This window comes from Coturnix japonica, chromosome 15, assembly GCF_001577835.2.
Source record: "Coturnix japonica isolate 7356 chromosome 15, Coturnix japonica 2.1, whole genome shotgun sequence".
Lineage (NCBI taxonomy): Eukaryota > Metazoa > Chordata > Aves > Galliformes > Phasianidae > Coturnix > Coturnix japonica.
Window position 1 is genome coordinate 264,517 of NC_029530.1, and position 22,973 is coordinate 287,489.

At 44.9% G+C, this 22,973-nt stretch overlaps 2 protein-coding genes across 8 annotated transcripts; one reads left to right on the plus strand and one right to left on the minus strand.

The window, feature by feature from the left end:
* The first annotated feature begins 562 nt into the window (after positions 1–562).
* Positions 563–12,794, plus strand: UBE2L3 (ubiquitin conjugating enzyme E2 L3). Its single transcript, XM_015877554.1, has 4 exons — positions 563–688; positions 7,356–7,451; positions 8,391–8,577; positions 10,031–12,794. Exons 1-4 carry the CDS (start codon positions 662–664, stop codon positions 10,183–10,185), a joined length of 465 nt encoding a protein of 154 aa, XP_015733040.1. The 5' UTR covers positions 563–661; the 3' UTR covers positions 10,186–12,794.
* On the minus strand, positions 2,210–22,973 carry YDJC (YdjC chitooligosaccharide deacetylase homolog). Of its 7 annotated transcripts, none has more exons than XM_032447971.1 (6): positions 22,775–22,970; positions 20,679–20,851; positions 16,648–16,807; positions 16,129–16,228; positions 15,314–15,491; positions 2,210–6,026 (listed from the first exon to the last, which is right to left on the minus strand). In XM_032447971.1, exons 2-6 carry the CDS (start codon positions 20,834–20,836, stop codon positions 6,002–6,004), a joined length of 621 nt encoding a protein of 206 aa, XP_032303862.1. In that variant the 5' UTR covers positions 20,837–20,851; positions 22,775–22,970; the 3' UTR covers positions 2,210–6,001. The 7 variants fall into 7 exon arrangements, with proteins under 7 accessions (XP_032303862.1, XP_015733034.1, XP_032303863.1 ...); XM_015877548.2 differs by lacking the exon at positions 2,210–6,026 and adding an exon at positions 10,451–14,853; XM_032447972.1 differs by lacking the exon at positions 2,210–6,026 and adding an exon at positions 10,451–12,426 and having other exon boundaries at positions 22,775–22,968.

Consider the following 22,973-nt stretch of genomic DNA (forward strand, 5'->3'; position numbering starts at 1 on the left):
ATTATCCCAGATACTTCTGACATTCTCGTACATGCTATAAAAACCACGGATTAAAATCACAGATAGTAATTCCGATTTCCCTGCCGTGCTTTTCGCGTTGCCTTTTGTTCGTATCTGAGTGCAGGAACGGGTGAGAGCCTGAGTAAGTTCTGTGGGATGTGCGGCTGGAAAACTGCACAGCTGAATGAAGGTGGGATGCAAACACGGGCAGAGCTCTGAGCAACACGTGAACGCAGCCAATAGCTGGAGCTGCTTGTTCTTCACAGCTGCGTGTGTCCGCACAACGATCTTCCAGGACCGTTCTCCCGATCACTGCGGTAACGTGCGCGGCTGTGTCCGAGCTGCAGCACGTAACGCCGAGCACCGCCTGGCTCCTGTCAGCGCTTCAGCACCAGCACATCACGAGCACACGGCGCTCCTGCTCTGTGCGCCGGATTGATGTGCGGGAACCCAGCTGGGGCTGTCGGCAGGGCCGGCTCCATCCGCCCTCACATCCCCGCACGGTGTAACGCTCCATCCGCCCTCACATCCCCGCACACCCCCCGCCCGGTGTCCGTCCGTCCGTGCGCGGCGCGGCCCCTCCCTCCTCCCGCAGGAAGCTGGGGCCGGGCGCCCTGCCCGCCGCCGCCATGCATTGTGGGGCGGCAGCAGCAGAGCCAAGATGGCGGCCAGCAGGAGGCTGATGAAGGTAACAGCGGCGCCGCGCCGGGAGGGGCCGCGGGGCGGGCGGCCCGATCCTTCCCCTCGGCCTCGGCGCTCGTTCGGGGCCGGGGCCGTTCGCCCTCCCCCGCCGCGGGCCGCTCGAGCGGCCCCTTCCCGTCACGGGCCCGGTGCGGCCGGGCGGGAGCGGTCGGCGCTTAGGCCTTGGCCGTGATGGGCCGCGCCGCCTCCCCGGCCCCGCGCCGCGCTCGCGCATCGCCCCGCGGCCGCCGTTCGCGGCCCGGGAGGGTTCGGGGAGCGGCGCGAGGCCGCGCGGGGCGGGACGGCCCCCAACGTCGGGGGGCTCCCGCGGTGACTAAGCAAAGAGGAAGGGCCGACGGGGAAGGAAACGGCGCGGCCGGGACGCCCCGCGCCCGGCCCATCCCCGGGGCGGTGTGACGGTGTGACGGCCGGGCCGGACCCGCGGGCTGCGCTCGGCCCGGTGGGGGGGGGCACGGAGCGCCCCGGGCCCTCGGCATCCCACAGCCGGGGCATCCTGTGCATCCCGCAGCCGGGGCATCCTGTGCATCCCGCAGCCGGGGGATCCGCTGCCCCCGCCGTGGGGGGGGGGGGGCTCCGGCGCCGTCGTTTGGTGGGGGCCGTCGCGCCCGTATGAGTCAGAGGCTTATCGGGATGAAGCATGGACCCAGGTTCATAAGTTACCTCTCGGTCCGGGCGCGGTGATGGTTTTGTCTTCACGGAGATGTGGGGGAGATTGTTACGTGCAGGCAGCCTCGAGTGTGGGCTTCCACGAAGAGGATGCATTTACTTCAGAATTCCGTTTTGGAGTTAAAATCGGTACATAGCAATGCTGCCGATCTTCTCACTTGGTAGCAGATTTAGAGGTGCCCTTAAGGATGTGAGCCCCCAGTAGGGCTGGGGCTGGTCACCAACCTGTGAATTTGAACAGTCGCTTCTGAGGAACCCCATAGCTCAGCATTGCTTTCACAAGACTCATCTCGTTTCAGTTGTGCTGTGTAGGCATCAAAAATTAAGTGGTAAATATGTTATGTGCAGAGTCATTCAGATGTATTAGATCAGCAGGGGTAAGGCCTTAAGGCTCCTGAGGAGATGGCATTTGGTTTCATTTCGTTTCTGATAGCTGTTTTGCTGTGGGTTTTTTGGTCCTAGTTTGAGGGCCATCAGTACATCTGCTGCTCTGGGTTCAAATTAGGTTTGTTTGGGGTAGGAAATATGTAGCTTTTTGCAAGGCAGCTTCAGCGCCTGGTTTGTTAGCTAATCCAATGGCAAGGTACTTAGGGTCAGATATTTAGTACAGAACAGAAAAATGTGAGAGACAAGGGAGTCTGTCCTTAAATTTACAGGGCCCTTGTTCTTCTCAGCCCCTCACATGGTTCCCCTCTGCTCCTAAAGCATCAGGTAGTGCCTTGTTCTTCCACTGGAATACCATGGACGTGCTCTTGATGGCATGACTGCTTCTAGAAAAGCAGTGGCAGTTCTTCTCAGAGGGAGCGGTGCAGGAAGGAAGGAGACATCGATAACTTTCCTCTTACGTTTTTACTTTCATTTTTATTGCCTTCTGTTTATGGACTGTGCATGTCATGTGCTTTTTTTATGCAACTCCAACAGCTGTGAGATGCTTTATCACATAACTTGTACAGGCTGTTCAGTGAGCAGCTTCCTTTGTTCCTTTTGTGGCATCAGATCAGCCCATCGTGCTCTAAGTTGGCCATTCATCTGGGTGGGAACGGACTGGTGCTCATATAGCTCACATACATCAACCTGACGCTGTTATTGAAGTTACAAAGTGGAAATTTGCTGATCAGCACATGGCCTCAAGTCTTTCACTGTCAACATGTCGCACTATAGAAGAGCCTGTGCTATTGCTGTTGTAGGGCCATGGGATGATGGGCCATTCCCTGTGTCACTCCATATCCAAAAAACAAACAAACAAAAACCCAACCAAACTAACAATAAATAATAAGGCAGGATAAGCATCAACAGTTCTTTTCTTTGGGCTAAACATCAACTTTGGTAGCTGAGACTGAATCTTTCATAGGTCACATAAAATAAAGGCATTTCCATTTCCGTGAGGTCTTGCCAACATTTTGAAGTGCTGTAATTTTTCCTGAATATGTGTCACGCATCGTAGTCACTCGTGAGTCACAGAGTCTGGGTGCAGCTGATTCATAACAACATGCCACCTGCCCATAGACAATGGGGATGTTGATGTAGTTGCCACCTTGCAGGTGGAAGTGGGTTTCCTTTTCAGACTGTGGACTCCTCGTGAAAGAACTAAAATTTTGCTATCAATACAGTTCAATTTAAACATTAAGTCGGTTATAATATGCATAATATTGTCTTGTTATTGCATGCTTTATGTGCAAATGACCTATCTTAGGCCAAGGCCCTAGTTTATGGCCTCTCTTAGCAGAGCTTGATGCGATGGTCTGGTCTGTTTTCTCATCTGTTTGTTCAAGTCTTTGTGGGAGCCCAGGATAGTAAAAGTGTGAAACATTCTTAGCTAATGAATCATGCTCCAGCAGCATCTGAGGTGGAAATTTGGTCTCTGAGCCATCATTACACCTCTTCAGAGAGCCACAGCTGTCAGGTCTCCATTGCTTGTGGAATATGAGAGGTGGGAATAAGGCAGCCTGCACATAACGTGTGTTATTATGGGTTATCCCTTGCAGGATGGGACTGAGAACTGGGCAAATGCGGAATAATTCAATTGAAGAAAGCAGTTCATTCTTTCCTTTTGGGGAGCTGCTTTGCTTCATGACCCTTTCTTGTGAAAAGCAGCTTTCCCCACACACACGTGACAGGGAGTACATCTGCAGGAGACAGGAGGGATTTCACTGAAGGGCTTCTTGCAGTTTCCACTCACTGTTGTGAAACAAGCTGTTTCTGGACTTAAACGCTCTTTGGGGAGGCAGTGAGTAGCTGCAAAGGGGGAGGCTGACCTGGTGCTGAATGGTCACGGTACTCGGTGTCAGAGCAGTGTGTGGTGCTCAGGCACTTGACAGCACTTGCTCTCAGGTGGTGCTGAGCTGTCCTGGCTCTGCAGCTACTTCCTCCTGTGCTCATGTGCAGTATGATCTAGCTGAGGCCTGTGCTTTTGCTTCCTGGCGTTTAGGTGCTACAAGTATTTATAGCATGAAGAATTTTAAATAGATTCAAAGAGTAGGTAATGATTCTTTAATTCTCCCTGTTTTTCCTCTGCCTCCAAGATCACACAGTCAGACATTTATGCCACCATTGAACTTGATGATAAAACCCAGGGCTGCTCTGCTGCTGGTGGCCTGCAGAACAGCAAAGCTGTCCCCAAGGTAGGTGTTGAAAACAAGGCTAGGTGTGTCCAAGCACTGGTTCTCAGTAAGGAGTGGTGGAAGGAAGGCCTGGAGCAATACGTGATTGTCTGCACAGGAGTGAGTGCTGATTCCTTCTTCGAAAATGAACATTGGAAAAAAGATTCATAATCACAAGTTTAACAGGACGTTTCTGAATAAAAACCAGATGTAAACATTTTGCCAAAAAGTAGAATTACTTGATAAATAAAAAAGTATGTGAGCGTATGGAGCTGCAGTGTCACAGCATCTTGGTTTCAGAAACTATAATAGCTCCTAAACAAGCTGGGCTCCAGTTTGTTTTTTCTTTTGGTTTTGTTTGTTTTGTTTCTTTGCCTTTGGCCCTTCCCAGCAGTACACCAGATTCACAAAGTCAAGTTGGAGCTCCTTATCAGTGTCTTGGAGCCTGTTTAACTTTGCCACACATCTTTTAGGTAATGTATGAGTAGATAAACAAATTGTAAACGCTACGTAAGCAAAGCGTGCAGTCATTTCAGTAGACCTTTGTTTTCCTTTATGAATTTAATAGCATCTGCAGCTTAATGCAGAACTTACTGAAGCCAGTGAACTTAACTGTTTCAGTTTTCACTGTATTTTCCTATCTAGTTTGTTCCTTTTTCAACAAGTCCCCAAACTTCCAAGATAAGAAAGCAAAAGCAGTTCCAGGATTGCGCTGAGCACCGGTGGTTTGGTGGGGCTTTTTAGCCTTCAATGAATTTTGAGGAGCTAGGAGTTCTAAACATTATCATAATCTATGGATCTAGGCGTGGATCTGGTATTTCAGCTTTCTTTTGAAGACAGGTGCATTTTACTCAAAGATCTTTAGGGTCTCTCCCAACCCAAGGCACTCCATCATTTTTACGGTGATGTTGCTTCGTTTTCTATTTCAGTCATTTGATTTTTCAACAGCATAAGATCATCTGTGATGTTTGAAACTGGAACTTTATGTACTGATTATATATGAGAAAGTCAGTGTGCCAGCGTTCTACCCACAGGTTGGATGTTACCCCTGGAGCAACGTTTTCTCCTTCCCATGTGCTGGGCAGGACACTTCCTCTGAATGTACCAACCAACCTGCGGCGCTGGGTCCTGAGGGAGCACCTAGAAACAGCGAGCAGCAGCTCTGTAATGAGTGGGGGAGCAGAGCAGCCAGGTCGTGTGCAGCACTGATAACAGTGAGAAGCTGATGACTTAAACTCTTACTGCAGCATTCTAAACTTTAGTTATGCTGCTTCTGTGTGCTTTTCATCATGTTGCTTGACAAAGGGGTGAAGGACAGGAGAGGAATTATTCTATTCACTGCCTACCCAGACTATTAGGATTTATTTTAAAATAAATATCCAGACTATATTCTTATACTCCATAAAATAATTTTTGACCCTTTAAGCTTAGCTCAGGTCAGTGAAGCACTGACTTCTAATTTGTGCTGCTTGGTGACATTCAGTAGTTCATTCACTTCTTCTGACTGTGCCTGTGTCCTCGAGTTGTCTGTATCTGTATGGTTGTTCTGAGGCAACCTAGGTCTTAATTGTGAGTTTTGTTTGTTGCCAGGAAAGAAGAAACGGCTCTCACCCCTTTTTAATCCTGAGTGCTTGATCTCCTATCACTCCTGATGAATTAGACATAAAACCACAAAAAATATGAATTAGAAATAAGAGTATTACATTTTAAACATGCTTCTAGGATAAGAGAAGTTGCTGCTAGGGTAAATTGGCACCTGTCTTAAGCAAGTTATTCAGGTGAGTCGTATCTCAATGTGAGGAAAAGGACTTGCCTGCTTTATCTTCCTGTTTCCTTTCTGGTTACTAGTTACTCCTGCAGGACTCAAGGCAGCAGGGAAGGAGGCAGAGTCTGGGCCCGACACACTGCGGTTATGTACTGCTTTACTGCTTCTCTGAGTGAGAGTCAATTCCAGGGTCACACCACGTGTCGTTTTAAAAGAGAAAATGAACATGGTTTCTGATGGCTCTTCTCTGTAGCATCTTCCAGGCTGTTTAATTCCCTCTTTCATGTGATGGGCTTGACAAAAAGAAAAAAGGGGGGAGCAATTTGTGTATTTGCTTGGATTTTCTCCTTTTGTGCAATTCTTTTTACAGTTTTATAATGATCTGTGCCCTGGTTGATTGCATTTCTTATGTAATCATTAATTTTTTAACCTGAATCGACTTATGAAATACAGATATTTCATTTTCCATTAAGGCAAAGCCATTCTGTCTTTTTATTAGCTTGATAATTATAGTTTTCAAGTCAATATACTTAAAACATTGAACTTGTTTGTTTTTTCTGTCTCTGTTTTAGAGGCAAGGTATTTGTGTTGCGTGTTTATTCATGCTTAAATATGTAGTGGTAAATTTAGCCTGATTTGTTCCTGGTGACTGGCACGTTACATCTGGTGTGGAATGGGCTTTATGCCATGTGGACAGTTGGTTTTTTAGGAGGCAGTTCTGTGTGCAGAGAGCTCCATCCCTAAAACAGATGCAGGAGGGGCCTGAGCTGCTCCGGTGCTTTCCAAGCAGGTGCTCTGTGCCTTCAGCGCTCAGCACCCTCTGATGCTCTGTGTGCATTGTGGTTCCTGTGCTGATAGCTGGTGTTTAATCAGAATATCTCACCCAGGTTTGTAAATGTGGTTGTCTCTGGAGAAGATCTGTGTGCTGGCAGCATGCACCTCAGCAGTGCTTCTTCCCAGTGGGGCATACAGTCGTGCTCCAGACTTGAGACCACAGGGGAAGTTTTACGTGTTGTGTCAGGAGCCTTCAGTTGGAGTTCAGTTACATTGTCTGTGCAGATAAAACTCCTGAAGGACTGTTGTAGTTGTTGTGGGAAAAGGTCAAGCCCTGAGGTTTTGATTTTTTTCAGTCGTACGGCTTCCTAATGAAATAAATGCTCAGGGAAACAGCTGGTGCAGCTTATAGTCAGTTTAAATATAAAAGTAGCATAAATTCGTGCTTTGGTGGTACCTGCATCACTAACCAACAGGAGATGATTTTACTGGTGGCTGACAGGTACAGGAAGATACCTTATTTGTATTCGTTCTGGTTACAGCTTTAGAGAGGGGCATCTTAATCAATGCTGTAAGCTCTGATGTATTGAAAGGTAGAGCTGTAATATTAGCAGAGTATTATTGTGTATGTGTGACGTCAAAAAATAACCCTTTTCAAACAACTTGTCTCAGAATTTTACTTCTCACAGGGAAAATGTTTTGTTTTCTGTGGGTTGCTGCCATTGAGGCCTCAGGCTTCTTGAGTGTTGGAGGAACTCACACTGACCACCGAGCGTTCTGCAGAAACAGAGCTGAGCATTGTGCCTCGTGTCAGCATTAACTGTTGGCTTCCTCTGCTTGTTTTCCAGGAGCTTGAAGAAATCCGCAAATGTGGAATGAAAAACTTCCGTAATATCCAGGTTGATGAAGCTAATTTATTGACCTGGCAAGGGCTTATTGTTCCTGTGAGTATGGAATACTCCTTATTTTAACGAGCTTTAAACCAATCTGGTGATCGTTTGTACCATAAATCCACAGTTTAGAGTTTCTGTTAGTGACCATTAGGTAGTTTTTGTACATTGTCAAGATTTCTTCACTTAGGGAAGCTGGCTTTCAGAGTTGTTTTCTGGGAAGTGAAGGGTGGTTATGGATTTAGTTCTTGGCCCTCTTCAGACTTCTCATGTGGTCATAGGCAAATCTTATAATCTTTCTGTCTCTTTTTCCTGCCTTTCTGCTGTTAGCATTTGAAATAGTAGCAGTGGTCGAAAGGCCTTTGCCTACTTCACAGTTCTCTCATTGTACTCCATCAGAAATGATCTGATAGCAGTGGGTGCTAAAACTGCATACGAATTCAGAATGTTCTCATCAGCAGATGCAGTGGATATCTATCTTTAGTACAGATTAATGCTCAGCAGATTTTTATGTAGTCAGCACAAAAAGGTTCTCAGAATGTTTATGGGAATCTGACAAATCAAACAGCTTTGCTGTTCAAACCACCATGTTGTGAGAGGTCTAGACAAACCAATATCCTCATGAGGTTTCCTGTTTGCCTATCAGAAAGGGTTTACAGTGTATTTAAAAATACTCATAAATGTGGGAATAAAAATACTTGTTAGATTTCTAAGCATGGAGTAAATGGGATTGGCTGCTTCCCTACTAGCAGAAATGTCAGCCAGCTTCAGAACAGCAGTAGTCTGCCTCTTCTGTGGTGAGATACAAATGCAATGGAGGTTGTATTGCCTTTGCTACTGTGTTAGTTTTGGTGTTCATCAAGGTAGGAATGTGTTTGGAAAAAGTGCCTTTAAAAGAGGTCATTTAATAGACTGAAGTCTGAAATGTGCTCTTACTTAAAGTTCATGTGTTATAGAATGCTACATTCTTTATGTTATGTCCTCTTGTTGCAGGACAATCCTCCGTATGACAAAGGAGCCTTCAGAATCGAAATCAACTTTCCAGCAGAATATCCATTCAAACCTCCTAAGATTACATTTAAAACAAAGATCTATCACCCTAACATCGATGAAAAGGGGCAGGTTTGTCTGCCAGTAATTAGTGCTGAAAACTGGAAGCCAGCAACCAAAACTGACCAAGGTAGGACTCCCTGTGGAGGGAGAAAGAGGGTGTTAAGAGTCATTGTATTGTGTGTTTGAAGCAAATAGTATTTTAGCTTGTCAACTGGTCACTGCTTTTTCTGGTTTATCCGTATTCCTAAGTTTTGCCTCATGAGTATATGTCGTGAGTAAAGCACGCATCGCTTCTGAAATGTTGTTATTAGCACAAAGGTAACGACACTGACATGTGGCATTTCCACCTCCAGGAAACCACAAAATTCTTAATGACTGCAGAGTTCATCGAGGTTGTGTCCTTGGTATATTTAACTCCAAAGTGAGGGGGGGGGGAGGGAAAGAACATTTATGTTGGTGTTACTTCATGGGTTTTTTTAAACAGTAACTATATAATCCAGAGGTAGTTCTGCTTGTTTGCGTAAGAAAAAATCATAACATAAATTAACTCAGCTATTAAAAGATCACTGCTGTGAGGCTTACTGTGTGGAGTGTCCTGGGATAAGAATTTATGTATTTTAAGATATTTCATCAGGTTCTCTGCCAGACTGAGTGCATTATAAGAGTAAGTCTTGTCTCTTGTGGCTTCTGTTAGTTAGGGTGAAATTTTCATGTTTTCTGGCAGGTAATGATAAACTTGATATTAAAGGTGTTCACCTGTCTCTGAAGATCTAGGCTCACAGGAAAGACTCCACAAAAGAGGGATCTCCAACCAGAGGCCCTTCCCCAGTGGCAGTCAGCCCTTAAATGAGCTCTAGGAGAGGCTGCATCCCCTCCTGCCAAGTGAATTGCCTTCACCTGTGCTCACAGGGCTGACTGAGTCCTTCCCCAGGTGCTCAGTCAGTGCTTCAGGCCGTGACTCAACAGTTCCCATACAGCTGTGAACAGTGGAGTGAAAAGTACCTTTCAGTTCTTACCCACTTGTCTGCCTAGTATATCTATACTAGAAAATGTATTTGGTAGTTCAGAATAATGTCAAGAGTTGTTCCCTATTTATAGGGGGAGGAAGAGAAGCAGAAAAATGAAGCTGAAAAAAAATGGTTTCCAAAAGTAGGCTCAATTACAACTGAACTGCTTAATTTATTGTGAGAGGTATTAGGGAAAGATGTTTGGTGATAGAAATTCTGGGGCCCCCTTTGCTTAATGCACTGTAGGTGTAGCTGGCTGTGGAACTCCTTGCTCAGCGCTGAGGAAAATACCATGTCGTGCATTTTGGTCTTTACTCAGAGGTAGCTGGTTCTGTTTACATGTGTGATTTCCTGATGTACTTGCTGTCACTGAACTACACACTGGCATATTTCTGTGGCTTACTGATGTGCTGTCTTACTCTGCTCTTGAAAAGACATGAGATTTATTGGGATATATTTAAGTGAAGTTTAACTTATTTTTCTCATTGGGAAATTTTGCTTACATTTTGATTTGTTTCCTCCCTTTAAACGAACAATCTTAGTCTCTGACAGTGTTCTTACTTGTTTTGACAGTAATCCAGTCCCTCATAGCACTGGTGAATGATCCACAGCCTGAGCATCCCCTGCGGGCTGACCTAGCTGAAGAATACTCTAAGGACCGTAAAAAATTCTGTAAGAACGCTGAAGAATTTACAAAGAAATATGGTGAGAAGCGACCAGTGGACTAAAATCTGACACAGCTGATGTCAGCAACGTGTGATAGAAGATCGGAGCAGTGCATTTGAGACATCCCGTAAAGCAGGACTCTATGGAAAAATGACAAGTGCCACCTTTTGGTGTTAACTTGTGGCTGTTACTAACTTTCTACAGTTTTCTTAATCAAAAGTGGGCTAGGTAACCTGTAAAGGAAGAATTAAAAATTTAAGATGTTCTAGTTCTGCTTTCTTTGTTTAAAAATCACTGCTTCAATATACTTTAAAGTATGCTGTTTTCTTTTTTTTTTTTTTTTTGTCAGAATTTATCAAAAATATCTTAGACTTATATTCTGCCCTTAAATTGAAAAGGTTGTGGCTGTCATTTCTTACTTTTCCTTGCAGTTCCCACTATCCTGAGTTCCTTTAATTCAGCATTGAGTTTTTGCCCCTCCTCAAGCTGATGTCTTAGAAGAAATCTCCCACTTCTGGCAGAAAATGATTGAGTGTTTGGCAGTTTTGTTTACTCTTCTCCTTAAACATTGCACTGTGCTCTGTGGGACTTGCTGCAAGTTCCCCTTAACTTCAGTTTGTAACATAATAAAAAACAAACCCAACTACAATCAGAAACAATGTCCAGGTCTTATGTAAATCTGGCTGATGTTACCACAGAATGTTTATTAAATGGGGAAATCCAATTTCTTGTGTGTGTTATTGAACTAGAATGTGGCTTATGTCCTGCTTTTGGAAAATGCTGGGGAAAAAAAAAAAAATGTATATGCAGCAAACAAGTAGTAAAATGTGATTCCAAACTCCTTTCACTTTTATTCTTAATAGAAGTTAGTGTAAGTTAGCTTGGATACCGTACACAGACAACCAGTGTGACCAGTTTAGAAGTTTCAGGAATTGAGGACCAAGAGATATGCTGAAATAATGAACTGGTCTTGAGTGAGAAAATCGGTATTTTAGAAGTGAGTTAATTTCAAATACTAAATGTTAGCACTGCTAGTGAGATTTTTTTTCATCCAAGTGCATACAACATACGTGCTAGGGAATGGCACTCAGGCCCCTTCCTTCCCAGCTGCTGTACAGTTATTACTGAAAATAGTATGAGATTAGGATTAAGCAATAAGCTGAATACACTTCACTGCTACTGTTCCTATGTTTTAAAAATACACGTTAGATTATTTAATGACTACTTTAAGTATCATTCTGACTTGGGCAGAGCTATCTTCCCTTTGCTCCAGGCACACCCCCACGCATGCTGAAGGATGCCCTTTCTATTCAGAACTGAGCACCCTTTACTGTGTCTCTATTGCTTTTCTTCTGCCTGCGTGTCCTAAGTCTGAAGTGTGACTGTAGCTCCAAACTGCCATACAATCAAACTGCCTTCCCCACCTGTAGAACCTGAGTATGTTACTGAGTAAACAGATTTCCAGAAATCCATAGGTAGCTGGGAGTACATATCACTTTGATTTGCAAGGACTTGAATTAGAAAGTCCCTCACTCCTGGATGGTTGTCCCTACTCCTAGAATCAGTTTTGATACAGCCTCTACCCTTGCGACCTTGCAGAAGTAGTGCATCAAGCTGTAGGTCTCTTGGTTTTTAATATATATTTGCTATTCCTTCATTTGCCCTTCTCATCTTGCTTTTATTTTGGATTTAGTGTGAACAATGACAGCCCGGTACCTCACCTCTGTTGAAAGTAATTTTTTTTAATTAGTTAGGGAGCTAAGAAATTTCATGTTAAGTGTTCTTAGACGGATTCTTTGGCAGGTAAATGAAGTTAAACCACGTTCACCTTATTGACGGAAACTTACCTTTCCTAAGTGTTTCCTGGCTTGTGAGAGCACCGTTACCAAATTTTTCACATCTTTGTGTCTTTGGTTGCAGAAAGTTGGTACTGACTTTGTTTCCTTCACGCTCACTCAGATTCATAATAAAATAATGCCAAATTATCTGTCTAACTGAAGTGTGTAAGTTCTGCATCAGCCAAGTCACTGTACTTTTTGATCATGTCTGTTCACAATTGAAACTTTCTTTAAATTTGCATTATTTTTTATTATTTAAAACAACTGTAGCACTAGTTTGCTGCCGTCATTACTACTCAATTGATATACTTTCTGGTTGTAAGCCTCTCAGGTTAAAGACTGCGTTTATTTCAGTGTGGCTTGGATGCCATTGAAAGGAAACTGGATGAGCTGTGTAACTGAAGGAGCTTCAGCTGATTTGTAGAGGTTTATGGCAGTGCTGTATGCTAGCTGTTCTCATTTCATCTGTAAAGATCACATAGAAGATGAGCGTTACCATCAGTTTTCTTTGTGTGTTCTTCATAGCTCAATTTCTAATCAAGAAGTGTGTAACATAAGTGATGGCTTTTGTTTGCAGGTGGCCCTCTAAAAGGAAGATAAAGATCAAATACTGTACTGTGTGGTTGAAGTCTGAGGTGAAAAAAAATCAAATCCTTTGTTAACTCAGGAAATCAAGCTCTTATGCTCTCTGGTTCCCTAAGCCATGCTGAATTCTAAACATGCAGTTGAAAATCCAAAATAAAAACTTACTGGTGCAACTACACCCACAAACACTGGTATAGGCTTTCTGCAATTCCATTCTGCTACCCTAATAAAAATTGCTCTCAAAGGTATTGTGGCATGGTTTTATTTTCACAGACATTTCATTTTCGTGCCTCAGGTATCTCTGTACAGCGTCGTTTATCACAGCACTCTGCGTGTGCTTTCAATTTCAACTCCGTGGTGAATGTGAAGCTTTCATAGAGCCCCTGAGAAACTTCCTCCTCTGCGTGTGCAATGCAAGGGAAAGGTTCCTTATTTCGCAGTCTTTCAGCAGCTCTGTATTCATTTCCACATTTACAACTCAATTTAAAAATGGGGTTTCCGTTCTGTTCATGTGAAAATGTATTGATCAAATATCTTTAACAACATCTACTCAGGTGAGACTGTTGTGTTCATTTCCATGTTCAGCTGGAAGGAAATCACGCAAGCTGAGCTGTGTCACGTCCTAACGGTTGTGAACCGAGCAAAGCCACCAATTACTGCAGTTCAAAAGTTTAAATTAAGGTTTATAAATATCCACCGTGTCACGGTCACGCTGCAGAATAAGCTGAGCTGTGGGATTGGCGCATCAGCTGCTGCACGTGTGAGGGCACTAGATGGCACTCGTGTGTCTATCCGCGCTCTGGCACTTCAGTCCCGTCCCGCAGCTCTGAGGTCTGCGGCCTCTTCCGCGTTTCATTGTTTCCGCACCGCGTAAACTCCGCCCTCAATAGCGGTGCGAACTGCAGCACTGAGGGCGCTGCTCCTCCCTGAGCACTCCGCTGTTGGAGCAGCGCGGGCACAGCGGGACGAGATAAAGAAAAACGTCCCGTGTCAAACCAGCTCCGTTACAATAACGCGGAAAGAACCCGAGAAAATATTTTACCGAGTGCCCTCGATGATTTTGTGTTTGTACAGAACAAACGTGGCCGCAGGCACACAGGAATGGTGGGTCAAACCGTGTGACCGACACAGTGATGCCCTTCCAGCACTGCATGGTCTCGTGCTCATAGCAGATAACCTGAGTGCTTTCTGCTCACAGCGACACAGCTCTTGGAGCATTAAAGTAGAAGAACTATTTTTTTTGCTTAGAAAAGATGGCAATTCTTTCCTTTTTTCTTTTTATTTAAAAAGAAGCTTTAAAAGGATGTTAGGCAGGTTGCTCTTGTGCAGAAAGCGAGCTTCAACAATCTGAAGAAAAAACAATCCCACGCAAAAGCCACACGTCAGTGAGAGCTCCACATCTCAACACGCAGCTGAACGCACCAATACTTACAGGAATTGCTGAAGTTCAGATGCTCTCCTGATTGGAATTAAAATAAACACAACGTGGACTTTCTCCCCTTGAGAACTTGCTGATAGTTGGTACCACCTACCACGTGCTTCTCATGGAAGGCGGTGGGCAACTGCTGGAGAGCTCCTCTATGCAACAACTGCTGCTCTTGCGAAGTCATCCCGGAAGAAAGAACAACAAAGCCAAACCGCACGGATGGAAGAGCTATCACTGATGTTCCTTTCCCTGTGATGGCACAATGCTGAGACAACAAAACTAGGAAGAGCCTTAAGCAGTGCTGGCTGAGGGCTCATATGGAATATGACTGCGCTCACAGGGCAATGCTCTGTAGTAGCAGGACACGCACCCCCAGGTACTTGCCTGTCACTGCTCTTGAACTGCTTCACCTTTCACAAAAGGCTTCATACAACTTCCAGGCCATGACAGCTCCTGTCAGCTGTGCTGGGAGGTATTAGGAAGGAGGTCTGACTTCTGGGGACATTAGCAACTGTGTATCCTTGAAGTACAAACATAGGTATGTATGTATGTATGTTTAAAGATCTTTGAATGAACAAAGCTGAATGTTCCTTGTTTTGTAATAGCTCTGCAGCTCTGGCTTGATTAACGTCTGGAGTTCATGCAGGCGTTCCCAGGACTGTGAGAAATCATCTGGTCCCTCCCCACAGCCACCAATGGGAGGAACACTCGGGTACCCCGGGTGCACCATCAGTTCAATTGTTACTGTCCTGTGCTGTGGCTCTGGCTGTGCAGGCCCCTTGGACGTGAACTCCACGATGGCCGTATCAATGGCATTCCGAATGGCACTCACAGACATGTTCTTGCCCATGGTACTCAAACCTATGTAAATGTCTGGCCACCTGTAGCCAGAGGTGGGAACACAGACATTAATGTTAACGGGGTAGTCAGACAAGAGTGTACTATGTCCAGTGGATGACGAGTCAAAAGTAAAACCATAACTACAAACTAATAATGCTTTTTCATTCCTTGTCAAAATCAAGACACTATTTAGAACATCAACTCTTCAGTCTGGCAGAAAGTCCAAGCAGAGCCTCAATTACAACACTGATGTCATTACTCTGGTAATGTATGCTGTCACAGCACTGCAATTGTGTGGCATCTCAGATGAGTCATCACTTTTCAAACAAATCTGCGCAGTAACCCATAGCATCTCCAGAGCTTCTGCACTCTTGCAGAATTCCCTTGTAAGCCCCAAATTGGAAAGAGGAAAAGGTCTTGTTCCATTCTGAAAATATCTTATCAGGAACTGATAACACCTTAAAATTTTACTACAAAAAGAATGAGTAATGCCTGTCTTACCTTATTCCATGCTTTGTGAACACATCCACTGTATTCAGAGAATCTTCTTCTACTCCCACATAGAAGTCCATCAGGGATGGCTCAATCCAGTCACAGTTATGAAGGCCTGGCTCAATTGGGACACGAGTGTATTCAATCCCATATTCCTCTAACACCTCTGCAAATACATGCCTGACCTCTGTAAATAAGAAGAAACTTTAGTCAGGAATTAGGCAACCAACTCATAACCCCTGAAAGCTGTTAGCACAGAGACACCTTTTTCCCTCCTGTGTTTTAAATATATATATATTCATTCAACATCTGCTGTGTGTGCTTGCCTCCCCCTCAGTACTGACTGCTTAGTCCAGTTACCTCTTCTGAGGTTGGGAGCCTTGTCCTACAGAGCACCTGAGGTGGCTGTACTGTTGGGAACATTCTTCACCAAGTCCCTGCCATATTTGTTGAGAGATAATTACCAAGAACTGAGTGCTAACACAGGAAAATACTGATTTTTTTTGCCAAGTTTTCCATTTTTGTATAACAATGATCTTAGTTGGAAAACTTAGACACTGGTACTTGCCTATGACATACATATGAAACACATGCTGAAACCCACAGATGAAGATTGGAATAGAAATACAACCAAAAAGACAGCTTCTGTAGCACCTGAAAGAGCTATTGGCTTCAATCTCAGAGACTAACTTGTCCAAGGTGGGAACACAACTGCAATAGTAGAGCCTTACATAAATCCTATAAGGTTTATTGCCCAGGGAGCCATGGCAAAGGTGGGGCTTCTCATCTGCTTACTGCTAGAAAGAAAAGGAGTGTTTGCTTACCTGGGAGAACGTGAATGTGCTGGTGTCCATCCATGTGAGGAGGTAGGTGGCCTGTTAGCTCATGGAACAGATCTACCTGGGCCTTTAGCTCCTGCTTCACCTGCACAGCAGAAAAGGGTTAAAGAAAAAGCTGAGAGCAGGAGGGTGTAAGTTCTCAAAGACTGCAAAGAATTTAGCAGTATAAAGTGTAGGACACAGAAAGCCAACTTCAGATGCCAATGCAACACAGCCTAGATTTGGCTGTAAGCATGCTCACAGATGTGACCTACAAAAATATCTTCAACAATTACATGCTGAAATAGGTGTAGGCTGAGTTAGATCAGAAAAGCAAGTTGCATGTATGTAACACTATAACATGATGGAAAACACAGCAATAATTGCAGGGTGGCAAACTCCCATGCTGCAGTGTACTGCATGCACCTGAGTTCCCCTGGGTTAGCCCTGCGTTCCCACCAGGTGCTCAATCATTGCTTCAGGCCATAACTCAGCGTTTCTGCTACCTATGTGGCTTTGTCCTACCTCTGACATATTTAGGAGGCCTTTTGATAGAGCTGCTCTGAATCCCATTTTCCCATGGAAAAATCCAGCTTCGTTGAGCAGAGAAGAGTTTGTCTTGAGCACCTCACATACAGGGGAACCCTCAGAGACGTTGGCGTGCAGTCCTATGGGGATGTTGTATCTGTAATAGGAATAAAATACTTCTTAAAACTTTGCACCTCTACCTCCCTTACTGCATCAAAAGCATGAGGAACACATTCTTTCAGAAATTCCAGGTTCTTTATCCTGTTTCCGGGAAGCTCTGTATACATCAGCTGATAAGCACTACTTGCGCCACAGCCACTGCTGTCTGGAAGAAAAGGATGCACATGTTACCATGAATCAGCAGATAAAAGACTTTCTGTTGAGCACTTGTCTTCTTGTGATGTCACAGGGCGAGACATGAACAGCTGGGCCCCTCAGTGCTGTCTCCCAGGAGCATCAAATGAACTACCTCCAATTGTGCAATGCTGTGAGCAATGCTATTTTCAGGAAAATGCAAACTCTTCTGACAGGTGTGGGACACCAAGGAGCCAGGCAATGTGCTGCACTGCATTAGAGCTGCTCCTCTGCCTGACCTGAAACCAGCCCTGGAGCTGGGGAATGTGCAGAATGTGGAAGTGCAGAGAGCTGGCTCTGTTCTCACTGTAAGGGGAGACTCTGGCTGTAACATTAGAGCATGTTTTGGAGCTTCAGTGAACACCAGCTGAGTATCTTTATAGTTTTCTCCTGGAATTAGTTCTGGCTGGTTTGAGAGACTGTTAGTGTTGAGGAATCTAAAGAGGAACTGTTAGTGTTTAATAGCTCTGGGATACAGGCACTGAAACCAAAACTTAAAACGCAGCATGTGAGAAACTTCTGAAGAAGTATTCATCTATGGGAGATACACAGAAGTGAACATGCCAGGAGAGCTTTAAGGACGTGAGAAGGTGGACAACTCAGTGGGTGCTGCAGGGTTCTGCTTCTAGACTGCATTTTCCTGTACACAAATATGTGCATTTTCTCTGGATGTGATGAGCCTGTGATGCTCCTTTCAGCACCACATGCCCAATTATTCAGTGTTCATCCAAAAAATCAGTGAGTCTCTGAAGCCCTTTGAGCAACAAGATCAAAATGAGAGTAAAACTTCAAGACTGTGGTAACACCTGGGCTGCCCCTCAGGGGACTGGGATCCAGTAACACTCTGTCCAGAGCCCTGAGGCTTGGCCTTTAAGATTGAACCTGCAGGCTTTCTTCTGCTATTAAACACACTGGACTAGCTCTTCAGGGTTCTCTGGATCGTCTCTCACCAGAGACATGGAGCTTCTGCAACCAAAGAAGAATAGCAAGGCATGTTGCATTGCAGGAGAAGGGGGACAAAAAAACAGGGAAAAAAAGTCAAAAGAACTTTCCCTACATAAACATACTTCACAGTTGTCCAGATCTCTGGACCTGCTGACTACTGTCAAATTTCTGCCAGATCTTCTAATTGAAACACAGGGCAACAGATGGTATATCCAGAAGCCTATCAGAATTACTGTGAAAATGCAGCAAATAGGAGAATTACAGAGGAACAGTATTTCTTCTTGAAAGATGCAAGGAGTCACAAAGTGTGTAAGAAAGACCATCCTGCAAGAAAAGCTGCCTTGTTGCTGATTAGCTTTCCCTGCATGCAATTAATTGAAGATGGGGGTGGAGAGCTCAAAACCTGCAATGACAAGCAGCCACACCACAGTTTATCAAGAATTACACATGATCTCCACAAGTCACCAGCACTCCTGGCACCACGTGTGCAAAAGATCACAATGCTGGAATACACCACAGGAAAGCACAACCTGCTTACTTCAAGCTTCTTTTCCATTGGTGATGGATACAGCCTCCCAGCTTACAATGCTGTCTAATCACAGGCTGAAAGCTCTGCTATGGAGTTAAACATACATGTATGTGGATATATATGTGGGTGTGGTACTCGCTTAGATAGGTAGCTATGGGATAACACAAATGTGGGGGGAAAAATAAACAGGGTACAGAACCCCTCCTGATTTTCTTGCATGATGGCACCATAAGATTAAATGTTATTTTTAATAAGTCTGGCCTGTATGTCTTAGGGGTGATGGGATTTTATTTACATGTTCAAATGCCAGTTTAATATTTAATACAGCACCAGCTGATTTGAGGCTTGCATTAGACAAATCCCTTGCCACACACCTGCAAACACTTCCCCCATGCATGGGCAGGATTGAACACAGCTGCAGGAAATTACAGACAAGTGAGGAATTGTAGAACCTGGCTCATTAATCTTCAGTGCTAACAGATGTTTTCAAGGTCACCCAGCTTATATTCTCAAAAATAGATTTAAATATATGTAATTCACATGTACAATTCAAAATTACCCTCCAGAAGAGCAAAACTGCAGCAGCAAGTTGCAGCTTCTGCTGTCACTCACCATTCAACTTGGCTTTTTTTTTTTTAAACAGCCATATCAGCTGTCAGCAGGAGTGTCACGACCTGGATTCAAAGATGTTTTTTAAACCTCCGATTATACAGCCTGCGTTCTAGCTATGGAAATGAGGCCAGGTGGATTCTATATTTAAAAGCCTGCCAAAGACTACAGCTAAAACAGTAGAGCTATTACCAGAGCTTTGAGGCTTAAAGGGCTTCGTGGTGCCTGTATGTCTCAGAGAAGCGCTGTCCTTATCTCCTTGTTTTACATTTCATTTGTGTTACTTACTAACAGGATTTTAGGTATCTCAACAGCATTGTGCCTAGCTCTGTTGCCTTTCCCCTCATCAGCCTAGGGATGGTTCCCCTCCCAGTGTTTGTGTGCCATCTCCAACCTTGTTAACAAAAGACCAATTTGCTGCTAGCGCCACACCCTGACTTTCCTGCACCACCCAGCATTCATTTTCACCAGAGAAGCTGCAGGCAATTTTCAAATACCTTGAAAGGCGCAGTAACAAGACAGAAGAGATGCTCAAGGAGAAGAAAGGCACCAGGGCTCTCATCACACTGTCCTTTGCAGAAGATGTACCTGAAGCGTGTGGTGTTTCCAGTCCCAGTACAGCTCCCTTCCTTTTTCTGGTTTCCTAATTTCTTTTCTCAGCCCTTCTGCTCTGGGACATGCTCCTACTTCAAAGTGCCTGCCCACCCAGAAGCTGAAAGCATTAGCTGGGTTTTACCTTCTAAACCTCCTATTAAAAGATTTGCTTGGCTAGCCCAGGAGAACAACACATACTATTTGATTTGCAGCACAAACCTCTGAAAATTTTACAAAGGAGCAAAGGTACAACACAGATATGAGGTATTATGGGGCGATGGTGGCGTTTGGTTTTGATTTCTTCAGTTGTGGATTTTTTGTTGATGTTGTGGAGTGTGGGGGGGGTGTGATCGACAGTTTCCCTTACAGGGGGTTTATTTCTTGTTTGTTTCACAAATGGATCAATTTAAAAAATGAATAGAAAGATTGATTTTACTGGTGTTTTGTTTTTTTTTAAGATTTTTTGACTGAAAAAGCCAAGTTTTCTGCTGAGCCTTTGCAGAATTATACCTTTTCCAAATTCTGAAGAGAGCCTGGCTGTCCTTATGTTCAACCTGTTCAGATGCATCAAATTAAATTAGATGTAAACGTCTGTAAACATTTGTGTCCCAGTAGTTTTAGGGGTAGCAGTTTGGTCTGAAAGGATAGCGTGGGCTTTCATTCCAGTGGTACATTTCAGAAGTTTTGGAGAAAAAAAATCCAAAAAAATTCATACTATACAAGTAAAACTGTAAGTGGTTTTCTGTTACCTTAACAGAACAGGCAATGCAGTGGATAATTCTAGAGGAAGAGCCACATTTGGGTTATGAATTACAGCTCAGTGGCTTAAAGATGAAGAACATTAGTAAAGATGCCCAGAATCCAACTTTCTTATGACAGCCTGGGTTCTGATACAGTCTTCATACTGGGGCTACAAAACAAGCAGCTTTACAAGACTGTCTTTCTTTGCAATAGCCTCAGTAGGCTGTCCACAAAGGAGCTAAAGAAAGTCGTTTACCTCCTTGCCAGCTTGGCTGCATCTGCTGCTGCGCTTCCGTTGACCAGAAGGGACACGTTAGATACAGCTCCAGCCAGGAAACACTCCACGATGCCTTGGTTTCTCCGAGGGCAGTAGCCAAAGTCATCTCCAGTTACTATTAGCTTTGTCTGAAACATCCTTAAAGGTCATAGCTAGTTTAAAAAAAAAAATAAATAAATAAAAAAAAAAAAATCAGCAATTTGCAAATTGAAAGCAAGGAGAACAAAGCTCACCGAGGTCAAGCCCAATGGTGACCCAGCTCTTCACGAGCTCCTGCTTCACTTCAGCCTGCTGTCCGAGTTTGCACAGCACCGGGACCGGTGGCTCCGCTCACCCTCAGTCCCACCGCTCCACCATCCCGCGGCACCTCGGGCACCGCAGCCTCCCACCGGCGGCCCCTGGCGGTCGCCGCCCGCAGCAACGGCCCCGCGGGCAGGAGGTACCGGGCAACCCGCTCTCAGCCGGGTTTCAATTACATTAAAAACTGCCCTTCAGGGAGGGCCAGGTTATATTTAGAGCTGCACCTGAGTGGAAACTGGAGGCACTTTCAGTCCTTGAAAATCAAGTATGTGAAATGATTGCAGGGCTAAGTGTCTGCAAACAGAAGGCGCTGCTGTTACAGGCTGGATGCTTCGCTTCTGCAGCGCTGCTGAATTATTGTGTGTGTGTAAAGCAGCAGCACGATGAGATTCCAATCAAATATGCTGATATTTCCATTCCCAACACGCACCATTAGATTATCTCAGTGGCAGGTTTACCTGCAGCTTACAGTATTCCACTGGAAACAATGGTGGCCCTGTAGCCATGAGGTGGCTGTTAATTGCCATTGCTATTTGGCACTGATGGGGTTCTCTGCTGGACACTTCTAACCCAATGACGTTTCTAAAGTACAACCGAAAGCATTGCAGGGAGCACCGTGTACGTGGCACTAACTGCACTGAGGCTGAGCGACCTCCCAGGAGGACAGACAGGTGCCAGCTAAAGCCGCATACCATTGATTTTCCACGGCTAAAATGGCAACTTGGACATCTGTCTGTGCCGTGTGTGTAACAACGACTGCAAATGTGAGCTCCTGTCTTAGCAAGGTTTCTTAGAATGACAGAGATGTAGCATTTGGCAATCAAGGTAAGATGTTTTATTTAGTGTGTGTGAAGAAACACACTGCTGCAACTAGGAAGCTTTAATCCTCAGATAAACACAGCGGGCTTGTGTGTGTGCACACAAACGTGAATGTGTGACTGTGTTTGGGACACAGGCTTCTTCTAAGGCCGGACATTAAGATACATGAAACAGGCCAGCATGAAAAAAACCCGACCATTCAGTGAGTGGGGTCACCTCAGGACTGGTGGAAGAGATAAAGATTGCTGCTCATCTGAGCATCAAATGATGTTTCCACCAGCCAGCAGCACTAATGTGTTTTCTAAATCATCCCGTGATGATATAATTGTGATATTGAAGTTCTGTGCTGTTGCCAATGCAGAATACAATGCCTTATCCCAAGGCAGGTCTCTCCTACATGCTATGGCACTGCTAAGGGAAGCTTTTCCCCTGTTAAATGACACTGATCTGGGGAGCGTTACACCAGACTGTTCTGAGATACGGGTCAATTCAGTGATGAGTTTCAGAGGCAAAAGCCAATGGACTTTGTAGGAGTTCCTGTGTCCGTTGTCCATAGCTGTTCCCTATTGAAAAAGGCGGCTGTACTGTTATTATTTGCAGGGGAGGAAATCCTTCACTCTGCAGTACAATGCAATGAAGTACAATGCTTTAATCCAGTTTCCTTTTGTACATAACAGGTTATAATAATCTCTTTACCTCGTAGTAAGTTTACAAAAGGGACTGAATGGCAGCAGATGAACTTTCAGGTGCAAAAGCACAGCCACAACCACCACAGCCAGACGAACAGCACTCAGCGTTAGCGGCCTGTGCCGTACTGCTGCCCCAGCACCAGCAGCTCTCACATACAGCTGTGCTACCACACAAGTTGTCTGTGTTTCCTTGCAAGGCCTGTAACCCGGTAATATTTCCCTTACAGTCCCGACTACGCGCTAGATGAGAACGCTGCTGTAACCAACCTGTGCTGTGACACCCCGCTGTCAGGAAGGGGCAGCTCGATGGATCGCAACGCTCCGCGCTGCCCACAGCCGCACTGAGGGCTGGGAGCTGGGGGGACACACACGGCCCGCAAAGGCCGCCCCGCAGCACGGCACGGTACGGCACGGCGCCGTGAGGTAACTGCGCGCCATCGCGTCCCGCCCTGAGAGGCGCCACGCC

Coding starts and splice junctions, on each gene's coding strand:
- UBE2L3 (XM_015877554.1), top strand. CDS start 662: ATGGCGGCCAGCAGGAGGCTGATGAAG. Junction 689..7,355: donor CCAGCAGGAGGCTGATGAAG/GTAACAGCGGCG, acceptor CTTGTTTTCCAG/GAGCTTGAAGAAATCCGCAA. Junction 7,452..8,390: donor GGCAAGGGCTTATTGTTCCT/GTGAGTATGGAA, acceptor CTCTTGTTGCAG/GACAATCCTCCGTATGACAA.
- YDJC (XM_015877548.2), bottom strand. CDS start 20,836: ATGTTTCAGACAAAGCTAATAGTAACTGGAGATGACTTTGGCTACTGC. Junction 16,229..16,647: donor GCCTCCTAAATATGTCAGAG/GTAGGACAAAGC, acceptor TCTGCTGTGCAG/GTGAAGCAGGAGCTAAAGGC. Junction 14,854..15,313: donor TTCACAAAGCATGGAATAAG/GTAAGACAGGCA, acceptor CTCTGGCTACAG/GTGGCCAGACATTTACATAG.